Source organism: Ranitomeya variabilis, chromosome 1 (assembly GCF_051348905.1).
Source record: "Ranitomeya variabilis isolate aRanVar5 chromosome 1, aRanVar5.hap1, whole genome shotgun sequence".
NCBI lineage: Eukaryota > Metazoa > Chordata > Amphibia > Anura > Dendrobatidae > Ranitomeya > Ranitomeya variabilis.
The window spans coordinates 901751784-901772587 of NC_135232.1; the positions used below are offsets into that span (position 1 = coordinate 901751784).

The window sequence follows — 20804 nt, forward strand, 5'->3', positions numbered from 1 at the left end:
AGAGAAGGGGTTAACTTATATCCTCCCGGCGGTCTCTAGCTTCCAGTCATCGGTGCAGTGCAGGAAAGCATTACAGTCATCACTTACTACACAATGAGCAGGCTGTAATCATTGCCCATCACATTGATTGATAACCTCCTTTGCACAAACTTGCACAAGCTGCAGAGCTGGGTGTCAGTTAGGGTATGTGCACACATCAGGATTTTGTCAGGATTTTTCATCAGGTTTTGTAGCCAAAACCAGGAGTGGGTGATAAATGCAGAGAAGTGGAGCATATGTTTCTATTATACTTTTCCTCTAATTGTTCCACTCCTGGTTTTGGCTTACAAATACTGATGAAAAATCCTGACAAAATCCTGACAAAATCCTGACGTGTGCACATACCCTGAAAGTGCTGGAGTGTGAGTACAGCTGCGCTCACTTTATAGTGAACGGCGACTGTCACTGCCCCCGCACTTGCACTGCCATGGTGAAAGGAAGCAAGGGGCCTTCAGGAGGATAAAAACTACGTTTCTGGACTTTACAGGTTCCCTTTAAATCTTGTCATCTGATAGTAGATTGATAAGTGTTGCTCCAAATCCAGTACAAATTCCTCTACCTGTTGCTTAAAAAAGTCTGAAATTATAATTACTTAAAAAATTGAAACACTGAGGAACATTTGGAGTATATCTTTATTACTGTTGATAATGTGTGTACAATATAATGAGTTCAACGCATAAGAACTTGTGGATGATCTTGTAGAAGTTATCAAACATCAAGTTTTGCAATAAGTTGTCTTCCAACATGACGACTTATCCATTCAAAGTAGTGCGCGACTTTTGTGTACACTCCAGGGTAGCCAGGTTCACCACAGTTCTCCCCCCAGCTTACTATCCCCCATACATATGCCACCTTCCCAGCATAACATATGAGGGGTCCTCCTGAGTCGCCTTTGCAGGAATCTATTGATCCATCATAAGTCCCTGAAACAGAAAAGTAAAAAACACTTTATGTTATAATGCTTCATTTTATTTGAATGAGTTCATAGCTTTAGACGTAAAACATTTCAATGTAGTGTGTGATAATCTTAGAGTGGATTTTTTATACAGAATTGGGAATTGTATGAGTTGCAATCATTTACATTACAACTCTAGTGCCACAGGTTCCTATATAAAGTATAGAAGTCACACACATAGCGACCGTGGTGATATAGATGTCAGTATGATGAAGTGAGCTTTGTCATCTTGGTTGCTGTCTATGCAGAATGCAGCTGCAGATGATAAACACATTTAAACTTCTGTGAACTGCATAGGCAGCAAATGAGATGACTAAGGCCGTACTGTGCTCTTTCACTTGTAATTGTATAAGAGGAGAGACCAAGACCTGTTGGAGAAGCTGTCCCAAACTTACAAAAAAGTGTCCCTTGTAAAAGAAAAACTACCAATGTCATCAAGTTTTTACATATACTAGATGGTGGCCCGATTCTAACGCATCGGGTATTCTAGTATATGTATGCTCACGTAGTATATTGGTCAGACATGTAGTATATTGCACAGAGCCACGTAGTATATTGCTGAGTGACGTAGTATATTGCACAGAGCCACGTAGTATATTGCTGAGTGACGTAGTATATTGCACAGAGCCACGTAGTATATTGCTGAGTGACGTAGTATATTGCCCAGTGACGTAGTATATTGCACAGAGCCACGTAGTATATTGCTGAGTGACGTAGTATATTGCCCAGTGACGTAGTATATTGCACAGAGCCACGTAGTATATTGCTGAGTGACGTAGTATATTGCACAGTTACGTAATATATTGCCCAGTGACGTAGTATATTGCCCAGTGACGTAGTATACAGCAGAGCCACGTAGTATATTGTCCAGTGACGTAGTTATTGCCCAGTGACGTAATATATTGCCCAGTGACGTGGCCCAGCGACATAGTATATTGCCCAGTGACGTGGCCCAGCGACATAGTATATTGGCCAGTGACGTGGCCCAGCGACGTAGTATACAGCACAGAGCCACTTAGTATATTGCCCAGTGACATAGTATATTGCCCTGCGACGTAGTATATAACCCAGCCATGTAGTAGATTGCCCAGCCACGTGACAGGTTAAAAAATAAAAAATAAACATACTCACCTTCCGATCCGAAGTCCCCTTGTAGTGTGTACATACTCACCATACTTGTAGTTCTGTGGCCTGTCCGCGGTACAGGCTGCAGCTTCTGGTCCCTGGGTGTGCTGACGCCGCGGTCACATGACCGTGACGTCACGGCAGGTCCTGTTCGCGCAGGCGCACAGGGCCTGTGATGACGCCGCGGTCACATGACCGTGACGTCATGGCAGGTCCTTCTGCCATGCGCTAAGTGGTACCGGAATCTACCGCTTGCACAGAGCGGTTACCGGAGGGTGGCGAGGAGCGGGCAAGGCATCGGAAGGTGAGTATATAATGATTTTTTATTTTTTTTAACATTAGATCCTTTTACTATTGACGCTGCATAGGCTGCGTCAATAGTAAATCTTGGTCACACAGGGTTAATAGCGGCGGTAACGGAGTGCGTTACCCGTGGCATAACGCGGTCCGTTACCGCCGGCATTAACCCTGTGTGAGCGGAGGGGTGTATGCGGGCGGCGAGCAGTGAGTGCGGGGAGTAGGGAGCGGCCATTTTTTTCCGGACTGTGCGCGTCGCTGATTGGTCGCGGCAGCCATGACAGGCAGCTGCCGAGACCAATCAGCGAACGAATAACGGTGACAGAAGGACAGACGGAAGTACCCCTTAGACAATTATATAGTAGATTTTCTAACCTTAACTAGGGTTAGGACTAATAATAATAATAATCTTTATATAGCGCCAACAAATTCCGCAGCGCTTTACAATTCAGCAGTTCATATACAAGTCATAAGTAACATTCAAAGTACGGTAATACAATATCAGTGGCGTAACTACAAAGTTATGGGCCCCGGTGCGAACTTCCAAATGGGCTCCCCCCCCCCCCCTGCAGCCCTGCCATACAATTCAACGTAACCCCCGTAGAACACAATGCAGCCCCCCTCATAGTATAATGCAGCCCCTCCATACAGGGGCAGTGAGAGAGACACGAGCAAATGGTGACGAGGGGGCAGGGGAGAGGGCACAAGGGGGTTAGGGGAGACAGGCACAAGGGTAACATAGGGGGGCTAGGGAGCAAGGAAGACAGGCACAAGGGGACACAAGGGGGCTAGGAGGCATGGGAGAAGGTTACAAGGGGACTAGTGGGCAAGGGAGACTGATACAAGGGGACAAGGGAGACTGACACAAGGGGACTAGTGGGCAAGGGAGCCTTACACAAGGGGCACACGGGGACAAGTGGGCAAGGGAGACTGACACAAGGGGCACACGGGGACTAGTGGACAAGGGAGACTGGCACTAGGGGACACAGGGACTAGTGGGCAAGGGAGACTGACACAAGGGGACACACGGGGACTAGTGGGCAAGGGAGACTGATAAAAGGGCACTAGTGGGCAATGGAGACTGACACAAGGGGACACACGGGGACAAGGGATACAAGCCCAAGGGGACACACAGGGACAAGTGGGAAAGGGAGACTGACACACAGGGACTAGTGGGCAAGGGAGACTGACACAAGCACAAGGGGACAAAGGAGACAGGCACATGGGGACACACAGGGACTAATGGGCAAAGGAGACTGGCACATGGGGACACACAGGGACTAATGGGCAAGGGAGACTGGCACACGGGGACAAGGGACACAAGCATAAGGGGACAAGGGAGACAGGCTCAAGGGGACACACGGGCCCCTGACCTGCCAGAGCCGCTTGCAGCGGCGACCGCTGCGACCGTGGTAGTTACGCCCCTGTCTCACACACACACACTACAGATATCACACACACACTACAGATATCACACACACACATACTACAGATATCACACATACACATACTACAGATATCACACACACTATATATCACACGCACACACTACAGATATCACACACACACTACAGATATCACACACACACACACATACTACAGATATCACACACACACACTACAGATATCACACACACACACACACACTACAGATATCACACACACACACACTACAGATATCACACACACACATACTACAGATATCACACACACACACTACAGATATCACACACACACACACACACTACAGATATCACACACACACACACTACAGATATCACACACACACATACTACAGATATCACACACACACACTACAGATATCACACACACACACACACTACAGATATCACACACACACACACTACAGATATCACACACACACACACTACAGATATCACACACACACACGTACTACAGATATCACACACACACACATACTACAGATATCACACACACACACGTACTACAGATATCACACACACACACACACTACAGATATCACACACACACACACACTACAGATATCACACACACATACTACAGATATCACACACACACTACAGATATCACACACACATACTACAGATATCACACACACACATACAGATATCACACACACATACTACAGATATCACACACACATACAGATATCACACACACATACAGATACTACAGATATCACACACACTACAGATATCACACACACACACACACACACACACTACAGATCTCACACACACTACAGATATCACAAACACACACACACACACATACAGATATCACACACACACACATACTACAGATATCACACACACACACTACAGATATCACACACACATACTACAGATATCACACACACACATACAGATATCACACACACATACTACAGATATCACACACACATACTACAGATAACACACACACATACAGATATCACACACACATACAGATACTACAGATATCACACACACACTACAGATATCACACACACACAGATATCACACACACACATACAGATATCACACACACATACAGATACTACAGATATCACACACACACTACAGATATCACACACACACACATACTACAGATATCACACACACTACAGATATCACACACACACACACACACATACAGATATCACACACACACACACACACACACACATACTACAGATATCACACACACACTACAGATATCAGACACACACACGCACCAGATACCAGCTCATATACACAACTCACAATCTCCTCTCTGGTACAGGGGTGGCTGATGTAAACCGGCTGCAGCTCCTCAGCTTCTCCTGACTAAAGCGGCTCTGTCCCGCACCTCCCCCCTGCTCTCGCCTTCTGTCCCGGGGCTGCAGAGTGCAGAGCAGGAGAAGCTGTCTCACCGTGATGACTGGAGCTGCTTCCTGTCTCTCACGTGCCCCGGCTTCCCCCTCCCCCTAGATACGCCTCAGACTGTTGCCGTGCAGGAGGAATCTCCTGCACTGCAACATGGTGTTGGGTGCCTCTGACCTGCCAGGCACCTGACCCGCCGGGCCCGGTCGCACTGGCGACCGCTGCAACCGCGGTAGTTACGCCCCTGTACAATATACAATATAGAAAGCAAAATAATGACGACCCTGCCCTTAAGAGCTTACAATCTACAATGAGGTGAGGGAGACACAAAATACAGGGGCTTATTTACAATGATGGTCCAGCCATCCCCAGGGAATGGGGATGGATAAAGGGTGCATGAGGTAGTCACCAGCCAGTTTTTGTGGTGCTGTTGGGTGCGGTGGAATTTGACGGAGGGTTATTCTCAGATAGATATTGACTAGCATCTCTGCAAGACAAGTTAACATGCTGCTGATCGGAAAGACGTGCTGTATGTCAGTGTCTGCGGGTGACCCACATGTGCACCTAGACACACAGTGGGCATTGGATTTCTAGAAATCCCATCCACTATGCTGTAACATCTGGCTGCTACGTTTTTTACGCTGCATGAATACACAGCGTCAAACTCGCAGCAAGTCCTGAACGTGGGAACGTACCGCATGAGGGTGTAAAATACTTGCCTTGCCCCAAGTGCTGGCAACCTGTGCTGTGCTACAGCAGGCAGCAGCTATTTTTGGCTGAGAAAAGAGTGTAGACAGTAGGTCAGGAAGGAAGCAGGCTCTGTCCTCTTGCCACAATCAATCGCCACAGGTTGGATATGACAGCTTTGCAGAAAAGGCAGATAAGTGTAGCATGTATGTATATGTATATAATGTGTATGCAATGTGTTTATAGTATATGAGTTATTTGCACACACTTATAATGTATGTACGGTATATTTATGTTTTAGTAAAAAGTATACATGAATGTAATAAATGTATTGTATTGTATCATAACGGTACTACAGTTGTGTGCAGTGTAGCAGTACTATGTATGTGTGTGGCCTCACACTATGTATGGTATGAAACATCTGGAGTGTGCATGTGGTGGTAGTTCCCCAGGTGATGAATTGTTTAGTTACAGCAATGGGTATACACTAGAGCAGTATACCAATCTACACAACTAATGTAGTGTGTGGAAAGTGGCACCACAAAAACTGCCATCATTTTATGGTAAATCTCACACCAGTTGACCTTTCATTCCATCTTCTACTGTCCGCTAAGAGCGATACACTTTTTGGATGTTTTCCTTATAAGCGCTACAGGTGTAGTTGTGGGTGTCTGGGTTTACTGTATCTGTAAAATCTGCAACTTCTTATTATTTGCTAGATTAGTATGGTCGCCAAAGGAAACTTACTTTAGGCCAGATTTATTAAATAGGAGAAAGTGACACAAATTTTGGCATAAATCTCTAGCTGTGCAGATGTTGATTTAATTTCCTGTCCAACAAGGAAAAATGCTCCAAAAGCATTAAAGGGGACCTGTCACCAGGTTTGGCCGATATAAGATACGGCCATCACATTTCAGGGCTTATTCATAATGCTGTATATAAGCCTCTGATCCGACCTGCAAGAGAAGAAAAATAACTTTTATTATACTCACCTGCAGGGCGGTCTGGTCCTATGGGTGTCGCAGGTCCTGATCCGGTGCCAGCCTCCTGCTTGCTTCATTGCTCCCCGGCATCGTGCTCCTGCGCAGGCGCACTTATCTGCTCTGTTGAGGGGAGAGCAAAGTACCGCAGTGCGCAGGCGCTGGGCTTCTCTGACCAGCGCACTGCAGTACTTTGTTCTGCCCTCAACAGATCAGATAAGTGTGCCTGCGCAGAAGCGGGATGCCAGTGAGCCAGCCATGATCAAGCAGGAGGGTGGCGTCGCAAGAAGATGGGAGGCACCGAACTAGGACCTGCGACACCCATCGGACTGGACCGCTCCGCAGGTGAGTATAATAAAAGTTATTTTTCTTCTCTTGTAGGTCAGTTCGGGGGCTTATCTACAGCATTATAGAATGCTCTAGATAAGCCCTGAAAGGCGGTGGCCATAACTCGTATCGGCCAAAACTGCTGACAGGTTTGCTTTAAACCTTTCACTATGAAAATGTAGGCTAATCAGCAAGCATCATGTTATAGAGCAGGGGGAGCTGAGCAGATTTATATATAGTTTGGTGAGAAAAGATTCAGTATAACCTGTGTTTTAATCATTTAATCCTCTGCTCAATCAACAGTATAAGTGGACAATACATGAGACAGGTTGTGCCAGCATTCTGACATAACACTGTCAAAATTGAAACGTTGCACATTTTTTGCATAGCTCCTGTTTGCACAAAAACACTAACTTTTAGCATTTTTACGTCAAGTTTAGCAACTTTTTGAAATGTGGGAGATTAGCAGGAGGGAAGTTGACAAATTCATCAATGCAACAGAACTGTACTAAGTAGATTTCTGAGGAAACTGAAATATGTGCCAAATTCACTAAGACATACACCCCGTAATGAGATTGGCATATCTTACCCCAACAGAAATGTAATCAATACTGGCATACAAATTTGTCAGAGTGTAAATGTGGTCTTAATTCGTGTCAAAGTTATTGCAGTGACTCATGCCGTATGTTAAATTTGGCGCATCTATAGAAACTTCTATAACACTTAATTCTCCTACTTTGTGACAAAAAATTGTTCCAAAACCAAAGCCACGCCTCCCCTGAATGAAACCACACCCTTTCCCGCTAAACCTGGCCCTTTGTTGAGGGAGGAGCAAATAGAATCTCATACATACAGTAAATGTGGTAAACGGTATGTACCACAGTTTTTTTTGTGTACATTTCACAAGGTTTCTGTCACATATAGTTTTGTAAATATGTTATTTATTTTAAAGCACCACTAAGTCCAGAGTGCTGTACATGTGCTAAAGTGAAAAGCAAGTACAAGAAACAATATACACTGCTCAAAAAAAATAAAGGGAACACTAAAATCCCACATCCTAGATATCACTGAATTAAATATTCCAGTTGTAAATCTATTCATTACATAGTAGAACATGTTGAGAACAATAAAACCTGGAGTCTGGAGTTGGAATGATGCTCAAAATCAAAGTGGAAACTGAAGTTACAGGCTGCTGAACCAACTTCAGTGGAAGTGCTCAGTAGTGTGTGTGGCCTCCACATGCCTGTATGACCTCCCTACAACACCTGGGCATGCTCCTGATGAGGTGGCGGATCTCCTCCCAGACCTAGACTAAAGCATCCGCCAACTCCTGGACAGTCTGTGGTGCAACGTGATGTTGGTGGATGGTGCGACACATAATGTCCCAGATGTGTTCAATCGGATTCAGGTCTGGGGAATGGGCGGGCCAGTCCATAGCTTCAATGCCTTCATCTTGCAGGAACTGCTGACACACTCCAGCCACATGAGGTCTGGCATTGTCCTGCATTAGGAGGAACCCAGGGCCAACCGCACCAGCATATGGTCTCACAAGGGGTTTGAGGATCTCATCTCGGTACCTAATGGCAGTCAGGCTACCTCTTGCGAGCACATGGAGGGCTCCAAAGAAATGCCACCCCACACCATTACTGACCCACTGCCAAACTGTTCATGCTGAAGGATGTTGCAGGCAGCAGATCGCTCTCCACGGCGTCTCCAGACTCTGTCACGTGTGCTCAGTGTGAACCTGCTTTCATCTGTGAAGAGCACAGGGTGCCAGAGGCGAATTTGCCAATCCTGGTGTTCTGTGGCAAATGCCAAGTGTCCTGCACGGTGTTGGGCTGTGAGCACAACCCCCATCTGTGGACGTCGGGCACTCAGACCATCCTCATGGAGTCGGTTTCTAACATTTGTGCAGACACATACACATTTGTGGCCTGCTGGAGGTCATTTTGCAGGGCTCTGGCAGTGCTCCTCCTGTTCCTCCTTGCACAAAGGCTGAGGTAGCGGTCCTGCTGCTGGGTTGTTGCCCTCCTACGGCCCCCTTCATGTCTCCTGGTGTACTGACCTGTCTCCTGGTAGCACCTCCAGCGTCTGGACACTACGCTGACAGACAGCAAACCTTGCCACAGCTCGCATTGATGTGCCATCCTGGATGAGCTGCACTACCTGAGCCACTTGTGTGGGTTGTAGAGTCCATCTCATGCTACCACGTGTGTGAAAGCACAACCAACATTCAAAAGTGACCAAAACATCAGCCAGAAAGCATTGGTACTGAGATGTGGTCTGTGGTCCCCACCTGCAGAACCACTCCTTTATTGAGTGTGTCTTGATAATCTAATATATAAAGCTGAATGTGTGTATGTGTGTGTGTTATGGTTCTCAATGGCAAGAGAACATAGCCCAGCAAACATAAGTACTAGCTCTTGGAAGGATGGAAACTAAACTGACCATGAACTAAACCTGCCGCACAACTAACAGTAGCCGGGTAGCGTTGCCTACGTTTTTTATCCCTAGACGCCCAGCGCCGGCCGGAGGACTAACTAATCCTGGCAGAGGAAAATATAGTCCTGGCTCACCTCTAGAGAAGTTTCCCCGATAGGCAGACAGAGGCCCCCACATATATTGGCGGTGATTTTAGATGAAATGACAAACGTAGTATGAAAATAGGTTTAGCAAAATTGAGGTCCGCTTACTAGATAGCAGGAAGACAGAAAGGGCACTTTCATGGTCAGCTGAAAACCCTATCAAAATACCATCCTGAAATTACTTTAAGACTCTAGTATTAACTCATAACATCAGAGTGGCAATTTCAGATCACAAGAGCTTTCCAGACACAGAAACGAAACTACAGCAGTGAACTGGAACAAAATGCAAAAACAAACGAGGACTAAAGTCCAACTTAGCTGGGAGTTGTCTAGCAGCAGGAACATGCACAGAACGGCTTCTGATTACAATGTTGACCGGCATGGAAGTGACAGAGGAGCAAGGTTAAATAGCGACTCCCACATCCTGATGGAAACAGGTGAACAGAGGGGATGATGCACACCAGTTCAATTCCACCAGTGGCCACCGGGGGAGCCCAAAATCCAATTTCACAACAGTACCCCCCCCTCAAGGAGGGGGCACCGAACCCTCACCAGAACCACCAGGGCGATCAGGATGAGCCCTATGAAAGGCACGGACCAGATCGGAGGCATGAACATCAGAGGCAGTCACCCAAGAATTATCCTCCTGACCGTATCCCTTCCATTTGACCAGATACTGGAGTTTCCGTCTGGAAACACGGGAGTCCAAGATTTTTTCCACAACGTACTCCAACTCGCCCTCAACCAACACCGGAGCAGGAGGCTCAACGGAAGGCACAACCGGTACCTCATACCTGCGCAACAATGACCGATGAAAAACATTATGAATAGAAAAAGATGCAGGGAGGTCCAAACGGAAGGACACAGGGTTAAGAATCTCCAATATCTTGTACGGGCCGATGAACCGAGGCTTAAACTTAGGAGAAGAAACCCTCATAGGGACAAAACGAGAAGACAACCACACCAAGTCCCCAACACAAAGCCGAGGACCAACCCGACGCCGGCGGTTGGCAAAAAGCTGAGTCTTCTCTTGGGACAACTTCAAATTGTCCACTACCTGCCCCCAAATCTGATGCAACCTCTCCACCACAGCATCCACTCCAGGACAATCCGAAGATTCCACCTGACCAGAAGAAAATCGAGGATGAAACCCCGAATTACAGAAAAAAGGAGACACCAAGGTGGCAGAGCTGGCCCGATTATTGAGGGCAAACTCCGCTAAAGGCAAAAAAGCAACCCAATCATCCTGATCTGCAGACACAAAACACCTCAAATATGTCTCCAAGGTCTGATTCGTCCGCTCGGTCTGGCCATTAGTCTGAGGATGGAAAGCAGACGAGAAAGACAAATCTATGCCCATCCTAGCACAGAATGCTCGCCAAAATCTAGACACGAATTGGGTTCCTCTGTCAGAAACGATATTCTCCGGAATACCATGCAAACGGACCACATTTTGAAAAAACAGAGGAACCAACTCGGAAGAAGAAGGCAACTTAGGCAGGGGAACCAAATGGACCATCTTAGAGAAACGGTCACACACCACCCAGATGACAGACATCTTCTGAGAAACAGGAAGATCCGAAATAAAATCCATCGAGATGTGCGTCCAGGGCCTCTTCGGGATAGGCAAGGGCAACAACAATCCACTAGCCCGAGAACAACAAGGCTTGGCCCGAGCACAAACGTCACAAGACTGCACAAAGCCTCGCACATCTCGAGACAGGGAAGGCCACCAGAAGGACCTTGCCACCAAATCCCTGGTACCAAAGATTCCAGGATGACCTGTCAACGCAGAAGAATGAACCTCAGAAATGACTTTACTGGTCCAATCATCAGGAACAAACAGTCTACCAGGTGGGCAACGATCAGGTCTATCCGCCTGAAACTCCTGCAAGGCCCGCCGCAGGTCTGGAGAAACGGCAATCAATATCACTCCATCCTTAAGGATACCTGTAGGTTCAGAGTTACCAGGGGAGTCAGGCTCAAAACTCCTAGAAAGGGCATCCGCCTTAACATTCTTAGAACCCGGCAGGTAGGACACCACAAAATTAAACCGAGAGAAAAACAACGACCAGCGCGCCTGTCTAGGATTCAGGCGTCTGGCGGACTCAAGATAAATTAGATTTTTGTGGTCAGTCAATACCACCACCTGATGTCTAGCCCCCTCAAGCCAATGACGCCACTCCTCAAAAGCCCACTTCATGGCCAAAAGCTCCCGATTCCCAACATCATAATTCCGCTCGGCGGGCGAAAATTTACGCAAGAAAAAGGCACAAGGTCTCATCACAGAACAATCGGAACTTCTCTGCGACAAAACTGCCCCAGCTCCGATTTCAGAAGCGTCGACCTCAACCTGAAAAGGAAGAGCAACATCAGGCTGACGCAACACAGGGGCGGAAGAAAAGCAGCGCTTAAGCTCCCGAAAGGCCTCCACAGCAGCAGGGGACCAATCAGCAACATCAGCACCCTTCTTAGTCAAATCAGTCAATGGTTTAACAACATCAGAAAAACCAGCAATAAATCGACGATAAAAGTTAGCAAAGCCCAAAAATTTCTGAAGACTCTTAAGAGAAGAGGGTTGCGTCCAATCACAAATAGCCTGAACCTTGACAGGATCCATCTCGATGGAAGAGGGGGAAAAAATATATCCCAAAAAGGAAATCTTTTGAACCCCAAAAACGCACTTAGAACCCTTCACACACAAGGAATTAGACCGCAAAACCTGAAAAACCCTCCTGACCTGCTGGACATGAGAGTCCCAGTCATCCGAAAAAATCAAAATATCATCCAGATACACAATCATAAATTTATCCAAATAATCACGGAAAATGTCATGCATAAAGGACTGAAAGACTGAAGGGGCATTTGAAAGACCAAAAGGCATCACCAAATACTCAAAGTGGCCCTCGGGCGTATTAAATGCGGTCTTCCACTCATCCCCCTGCTTAATTCGCACCAAATTATACGCCCCACGGAGATCTATCTTAGAGAACCACTTGGCCCCCTTTATGCGAGCAAACAAATCAGTCAGCAGTGGCAACGGATATTGATATTTAACCGTGATTTTATTCAAAAGCCGATAATCAATACACGGTCTCAAAGAGCCATCTTTCTTAGCCACAAAGAAAAAACCGGCTCCTAAGGGAGATGACGAAGGACGAATATGTCCCTTTTCCAAGGACTCCTTTATATATTCTCGCATAGCAGCATGTTCAGGCACAGACAGATTAAATAAACGACCCTTAGGGTATTTACTACCCGGAATCAAATCTATGGCACAATCACACTCCCGGTGCGGAGGTAATGAACCAAGCTTAGGTTCTTCAAAAACGTCACGATATTCAGTCAAGAATTCAGGAATCTCAGAGGGAATAGATGATGAAATGGAAACCACAGGTACGTCCCCATGCTTCCCCTTACATCCCCAGCTTAACACAGACATAGCTTTCCAGTCAAGGACTGGGTTATGAGATTGCAGCCATGGCAATCCAAGCACCAACACATCATGTAGGTTATACAGCACAAGAAAGCGAATAATCTCCTGATGATCCGGATTAATCCGCATAGTTACTTGTGTCCAGTATTGTGGTTTATTACTAGCCAATGGGGGAGTCAATCCCCTTCAGGGGTATAGGAGTTTCAAGAGGCTCCAAATCATACCCACAGCGTTTGGCAAAGGACCAATCCATAAGACTCAAAGCGGCGCCAGAGTCGACATAGGCATCCGCGGTAATAGATGATAAAGAACAAATCAGGGTCACAGATAGAATAAACTTAGACTGTAAAGTGCCAATTGAAACAGACTTATCAAGCTTCTTAGTACGCTTAGAGCATGCTGATATAACATGAGTTGAATCACCGCAATAGAAGCACAACCCATTTTTTCGTCTTAAATTCTGCCGTTCACTTCTGGACAGAATTCTATCACATTGCATATTCTCTGGCGTCTTCTCAGTAGACACCGCCAAATGGTGCACAGGTTTGCGCTCCCGCAGACGCCTATCGATCTGGATAGCCATTGTCATGGACTCATTCAGACCCGCAGGCACAGGGAACCCCACCATAACATCCTTAATGGCATCAGAGAGACCCTCTCTGAAATTCGCCGCCAGGGCACACTCATTCCACTGAGTAAGCACAGCCCATTTACGGAATTTCTGGCAGTATATTTCAGCTTCGTCTTGCCCCTGAGATAGGGACATCAAGGCCTTTTCCGCCTGAAGCTCTAACTGAGGTTCCTCATAAAGCAACCCCAAGGCCAGAAAAAACGCATCCACATTGAGCAACGCAGGATCCCCTGGAGCCAATGCAAAAGCCCAATCCTGAGGGTCGCCCCGGAGCAAGGAAATCACAATCCTGACCTGCTGAGCAGGATCTCCAGCAGAGCGAGATTTCAGGGACAAAAACAACTTGCAATTATTTTTGAAATTTTGAAAGCAAGATCTATTCCCCGAGAAAAATTCAGGCAAAGGAATTCTAGGTTCAGATATAGGAACATGAACAACAAAATCTTGTACATTTTGAACTTTCGTGGTGAGATTATTCAAACCTGCAGCTAAACTCTGAATATCCATTTTAAACAGGTGAACACAGAGCCATTCCAGGATTAGAAGGAGAGAGAGAGAGAGAAAGGCTGCAATATAGGCAGACTTGCAAGAGATTCAATTACAAGCACACTCAGAACTGAAGGGAAGGGGAAAAAAAAAAAAAAAAAAATCTTCAGCAGACTTCTCTTTTCTCTCCTTTCTCTGTCAATTAATTTAACCCTTTTTTGGGCCGGTCAAACTGTTATGGTTCTCAATGGCAAGAGAACATAGCCCAGCAAACATAAGTACTAGTTCTTGGAAGGATGGAAACTAAACTGACCATGAACTAAACCTGCCGCACAACTAACAGTAGCCGGGTAGCGTTGCCTACGTTTTTTATCCCTAGACGCCCAGCGCCGGCCGGAGGACTAACTAATCCTGGCAGAGGAAAATATAGTCCTGGCTCACCTCTAGAGAAGTTTCCCCGATAGGCAGACAGAGGCCCCCACATATATTGGCGGTGATTTTAGATGAAATGACAAACGTAGTATGAAAATAGGTTTAGCAAAATTGAGGTCCGCTTACTAGATAGCAGGAAGACAGAAAGGGCACTTTCATGGTCAGCTGAAAACCCTATCAAAATACCATCCTGAAATTACTTTAAGACTCTAGTATTAACTCATAACATCAGAGTGGCAATTTCAGATCACAAGAGCTTTCCAGACACAGAAACGAAACTACAGCAGTGAACTGGAACAAAATGCAAAAACAAACGAGGACTAAAGTCCAACTTAGCTGGGAGTTGTCTAGCAGCAGGAACATGCACAGAACGGCTTCTGATTACAATGTTGACCGGCATGGAAGTGACAGAGGAGCAAGGTTAAATAGCGACTCCCACATCCTGATGGAAACAGGTGAACAGAGGGGATGATGCACACCAGTTCAATTCCACCAGTGGCCACCGGGGGAGCCCAAAATCCAATTTCACAACATGTGTGTGTGTGTGTATGTCCGGGACTGGCATCTGCACCGTCGGAGCTACAGCCACAAAATTTTGCACAGTCACACATCTGGACCCTGAGAGCGTCATAGGCTATGTTGTGAGGCAAAATTTTAACCCCGCGCGTTCCAATTCACCAAACAATTTTGCCCCTATCTACATAATGGGGAAAAAGTGAAAGGAAAAGTGTTGGAGGCAAATTGACAGCTGCCAGATGTGAACAAGGGGGACTTAAACAGTGAGTGATGGCGCCAAAGAGTATATACTGTACAGTTGCTAAGGTGGGGCCCCGACATGGGATACTCACCACACACGGGGATATGAATACACACACAAAATGTGCCACCCACTACCACGTTCTTGAACACATATATCACCCTCAGCACACATTTCACCACACATACACCAACTTCGCCACTTAAGAGTCGAAACACAAAAGTCGCCGCTCAAAACTCACCACGCGCAAAACTCGCCACATGCAAAACTAGGCTCGCACAAAACTCGCCACACGTGCAAAACTCACCTCATGGAAAACTCACCACACGCAAAACTTGCACACGCAGAAAAATTGCCACACGCACAAAAGTTGCAACACATGCAAAAGTTGCCTCACACAAAACTTGCATACTCAAAACGCACCACACAAAACTCAGCACGCGCAAAACTCGCCATGCGCAAAACTTGCTGCACACAACTTGCTACACTAACCTGTCACATGCAACTCGACACACAAAAAGTTGCAACACGCATGTCGCCACACGCAACTCAACACACACAACTTGACACATGAAACTCGCCCTAAAATACACACAAGTCTGGTATTATCCTTCAAAAATAAAAATCTGAGTAATAAGCAGACAAACTACAAGAGCAAAAACTGTACCATATAGGAAATAAGGCAGCTGTCAGTCACATGACCTGTCTATTATGTGTATGTGTGAGCTAATATATACTGCCAGAGGGGTGGGCTTCCTGTTGGCTGGGGATTTATCAGGCTGCCAATTTAGCTTACAAATACTGAAGTAAAAATACTGAGCAAATAACGTGTGAACGAGGTCTAATACAGGAGGAGATGACATACAGATATATACTATACACAGGGGAGATGACACAGATATGTACTATACACAAGGGAGATGACACACAGATATTTACTATATACAGGAGGAGATGACACACAGGTATATACTATATACAGGGAAGATGACACACAGGTATATACTATATACAGGAGGAGATGACACACAAGTATATACTATGTACAGGAGGAGATGACATACAAGTACATACTATATACAGGAGATGACATACAGGTACATACTATATACAGGAGATGACACACAGATATATACTATACACAGGAGGAGATGACACAGGTATATACTATATACAGGAGGAGATGACACAGATATATACTATATACAGGAGCAGATGACACACAGGTACATACTATATACAGGAGGAGATGACATACAGGTATATACTATGTACAGGAGGAGATGACACACAGGTATATACTATATACAGGAGGAGATGACATACAGGTACATACTATATACAGGAGATGACACACAGGTATATACTATAAACAGGAGCAGATGACACACAGATATATACTATATACAGGAGGAGATGACTTACAGGTATATACTATATACAGAAGGAGATGACACACGTATATACTATATACAGGAGGAGATGACTTACAGGTCATACTAAATACTAAATATATACTAAATATATACTAAATAAATATACTAAATATACTAAATACAGAAGATGACACACGTATATACTATATACAGGAGATGACATACAGGTATATACTATATAAAAGAAATGACATACAGCAGGTATATACTATATACAGGAGGAGATGACTTACAGGTATATACTATATACAGGAGATGACATACAAGTATATACTATATATAGGAGGAGATGACATACAGGTATATAGTATATACAGAAGAGATGGCATACAGGTATATACTATATACAAGAAATGACATACAGGTGTATACTATATATAGGAGGAGATGACATACAGGTATATAGTATATACAGAAGAGATGACATACAAGTATATACTATATATAGGAGGAGATGACATACAGGTATATAGTATATACAGAAGAGATGGCATACAGGTATATACTATATACAGGAGGAGATGACACATAGGTATATACAATATACAGGAGGAGATGACATACAGCAGGTATATACTATTTACAGGGGAGATGACATACAGGTATATACTATATACAAGAAATGACATACAGGTGTATACTATATATAAGGGAGATGACAAACATGTATATACTGAGGGGAAAATGAGAGGTGTGAGGTGAAAATGAAAAGGTGTGAGGGCAAAATGAGAGGAGTGAGGGAAAATAGTGGAGTGATCGGAAAATGACAGATGTTGGGTCGAAATGGCAAGTGTTAGGGGGGAATGAGAGGAGTGAGGGGGGAAAATAAGAGTGAGGGGGAAAATGAGAAGCGTAAGGGTATGTGTCCACGTTCAGGATTTGGTCAGGATTTTTCATCAGTATTTGTAAGCCAAAACCAGGAGTGGAACAATTAGAGGAAAAGTATAATAGAAACATATGCACCACTTAAGCATTTATCACCCACTCCTGGTTTTGGCTTACAAATACTGATGGAAAATCCTGACCAAATCCTGATGCAATCCTGAACGTGGACACATACCCTTAGGGAGAAAATGAGAGATGTGAGGGGGAAAATGAGAGGCGTGATGGGAAAATAAGAGAAGTGAGGTGCTATAACTAACCACAGATATTTACTATGCCCAGGCAACGCCGGGCTCTTCAGCTAGTTGCCAATAATTTCCATCTGTTGTCTATTCCATTTGCATAACAGCATGTGAAATTGATTGTCAAACAGTGTTGCTTCCTAAGTGGACAGTTTGATTTCACAGAAGTTTGATTTACTTGGAGTTATTTTCTGTTGTTTAAGTGTTTCCTTTATTTTTTTGAGCAGTGTACTATGTTATAGTTACAGACAGATATAGAAGGGGAGAGGACCCTGACCGTACAGGTTTACAATCTGTGGAATCTCTGGGATATGTGCTACGGACACAGTGACTTTGAAATCTCCCCCACCACATTTACTTGTGGTAACTCTAAAAAAATCATCAAAATATACATTTGGGGAAACACGTTTGTATAGGACAACTACCTCAGAGTGTTAACGGCGTAGTTCATCAAACCACGGTCCCTATGAAAAGGACACATGGGTGTCATCTCTAATTAGGATAGCTAAGGGTGGTTTCACAATGCATTCCCACACCCGTTCTGTGGCCTCGTTGAGGCTTATGTCCCAACTCCACCGCAAAACAGGATTCGGATGTATGTGCCAGCAGGGCCGTACACTATAATGGTGCTGACAGAGTTAATGTGCTCTCTACTGTGCATCATTTTTGAGCGTGTACGCCTACTGCGAGTGACTGTCCGCCTCCAGTAGGTGTATACGCCCGAAAATGATGCACCTCAGAGTGCATGTTTGCTCTGCTGGCACCATTATAGTCTATGGCCCCACATACATCCGAATCCCATTTTGCCAGGGGTTCTGACATAAGCCCCAACGGGGCCACTGAATGGGTGCCAAAATGCAATGTGAATGCACCCTAAGAATTCTGGCATTAGCAAACTAGTCTGAAACACTGGTACAAATACTACTGCAGTATGAAAGAAGATAAGGAGTGGAGGAAGTGTGTGAGCGGGATACGGTATACAAGCACAATGTTTTTTTCATGTAATGGGAGTCTGTCTCTTCCAGATCACTAACTAAACCACTTATACAAGTTTGTAGAGGAAGTAGCCCCAATAAAGATCATACCTATTGTAGAGCTTTTAGTGGTGTACATAGCATAAAAAAAATATTTTGTATGCAAATGGTGGGGCTTTAGAGCACCTTTCATATGGCCACTGAACCATAAGGCTACGTTACCACAATGAGTTTTTGACGCTGTGTATTTTGGAAAAACCTATTTTACATAATGGGTGCAGAAATGAACATTAAAAATTAATCAAAAAGCTCATCTTGGGAATGTAGCCTTAGTTCCCCTCAATTTGCTTACCAAGCACTGCCATATCTTGATTGGAGCCCTGCCTGAACTCTGCAGCTGCGCTGACAGTGTCATTGCTGACTCTAGTCATTGGATCCTGTCTGCGAATGGCGCTCAGTACTGTACTGCAGACAGGAACTGACAATGAGAGCAGGCAATGACACTATGTGAGCGTGGATGCAGCGTTTAAGCAGAGGTGGTATACGATATTGTTTATTTATGTCAACTAAACTACTAAAATCTACTATAAGTATCATTTTTAAAGTCCCCTACATACCTATATAAATGGTTTAGTTCGCGTTTTGGGGAGTGACAAATTTCCTTTAAAGCGGAAGAGTAGCGCAACTTTCAAATCTTACCTGCACATTCCATTTTGTCAAAGAAACGTCCCTCGTAAACAGTTGAGCAGTTATTCATCAAATGAATGTTGCCCCACTTCAAATGGAACACTTTGCTGAATCCTAGGGAAATCAAAAAGGAAAATCAAGTCATCAATTAGCAATATTCTAGTATAGATATTAACTAATTAATTTGTATCACTCTGGTCCAGTGGGTACATCAGTATTCCTTGACTACAGGATGACTGCCCTGTTAACCACCTCTTGCCTCTCTGGCACCACTTCTGATTAGTAGGCCTGGCACAAGGTGATGGTTGTGGCCTGACGTACAGTAGGCATGACATTGCACCGAGCCTACTAATTGGAAATGGTACAAGGGATGCCTGTAGGGAGGAGGGGGCTTAAGAGCTTCTGTCTAGCAGCCACAGACATCTGCAAATGTTATTGTAGTTGAAGAATGCTAGAACACTTTAAGTCCATCACAGTAAGGCTGCCGTCACACTAGCAGTATTTGGTCAGTATTTTACCTCAGTATTTGTATCCCAAAACCAGGAGTAGGTGATAAATGCAGAAGTGGTGCATATGTTTCTATTATACTTTTTATCTGATTGGTCCACTTCTGGTTTTGGCTTACAAATACTGATGTAAAATACTGACCAAATACTGAGTATGTGAATGTGGCCTTACTGTGTGGGTTCATTTCTGTAGTTCTGATAAAACACTGATATCTGCGACACCTCTGAAAGTCCAATCAATGATAAGCTCTTGCTATTCAGTCCTCCAAACTGATTAGTTCTGGCTATCTTTGTACCCCACCATTGATTGGTAGCTTACTGCCTATACAGGGTGTAGGCAGAAAACTGTTGATTAACAGCAGGAGGCTATCAGAGCTGCAGCCAGCACATAAAACTATCATCATCTACAGAAAGTAGCCCCATAAGTGACACATCACTGGAATCAGGATCTCTGTCTATACATCATGCTGAGAGAGTTATTTTATGATTGTAAA

General features: G+C 44.8%; 1 protein-coding gene across 1 annotated transcript in view; it reads right to left on the bottom strand.

Annotated features, from left to right (window-relative positions):
* Nucleotides 1–653: 653 nt before the first annotated feature.
* CFI (complement factor I) overlaps nucleotides 654–20804 on the bottom strand; it is an 87950-nt gene continuing 67799 nt past the window's right edge. The window contains exons 12-13 of the mRNA XM_077278940.1: nucleotides 19817–19918; nucleotides 654–962 (exon numbers count right to left, since the gene is read on the bottom strand). Coding sequence (XP_077135055.1) covers nucleotides 748–962; nucleotides 19817–19918 — 317 coding nt within the window. The 3' untranslated portion in view covers nucleotides 654–747. The remainder of the gene's footprint in view (nucleotides 963–19816; nucleotides 19919–20804) is intronic.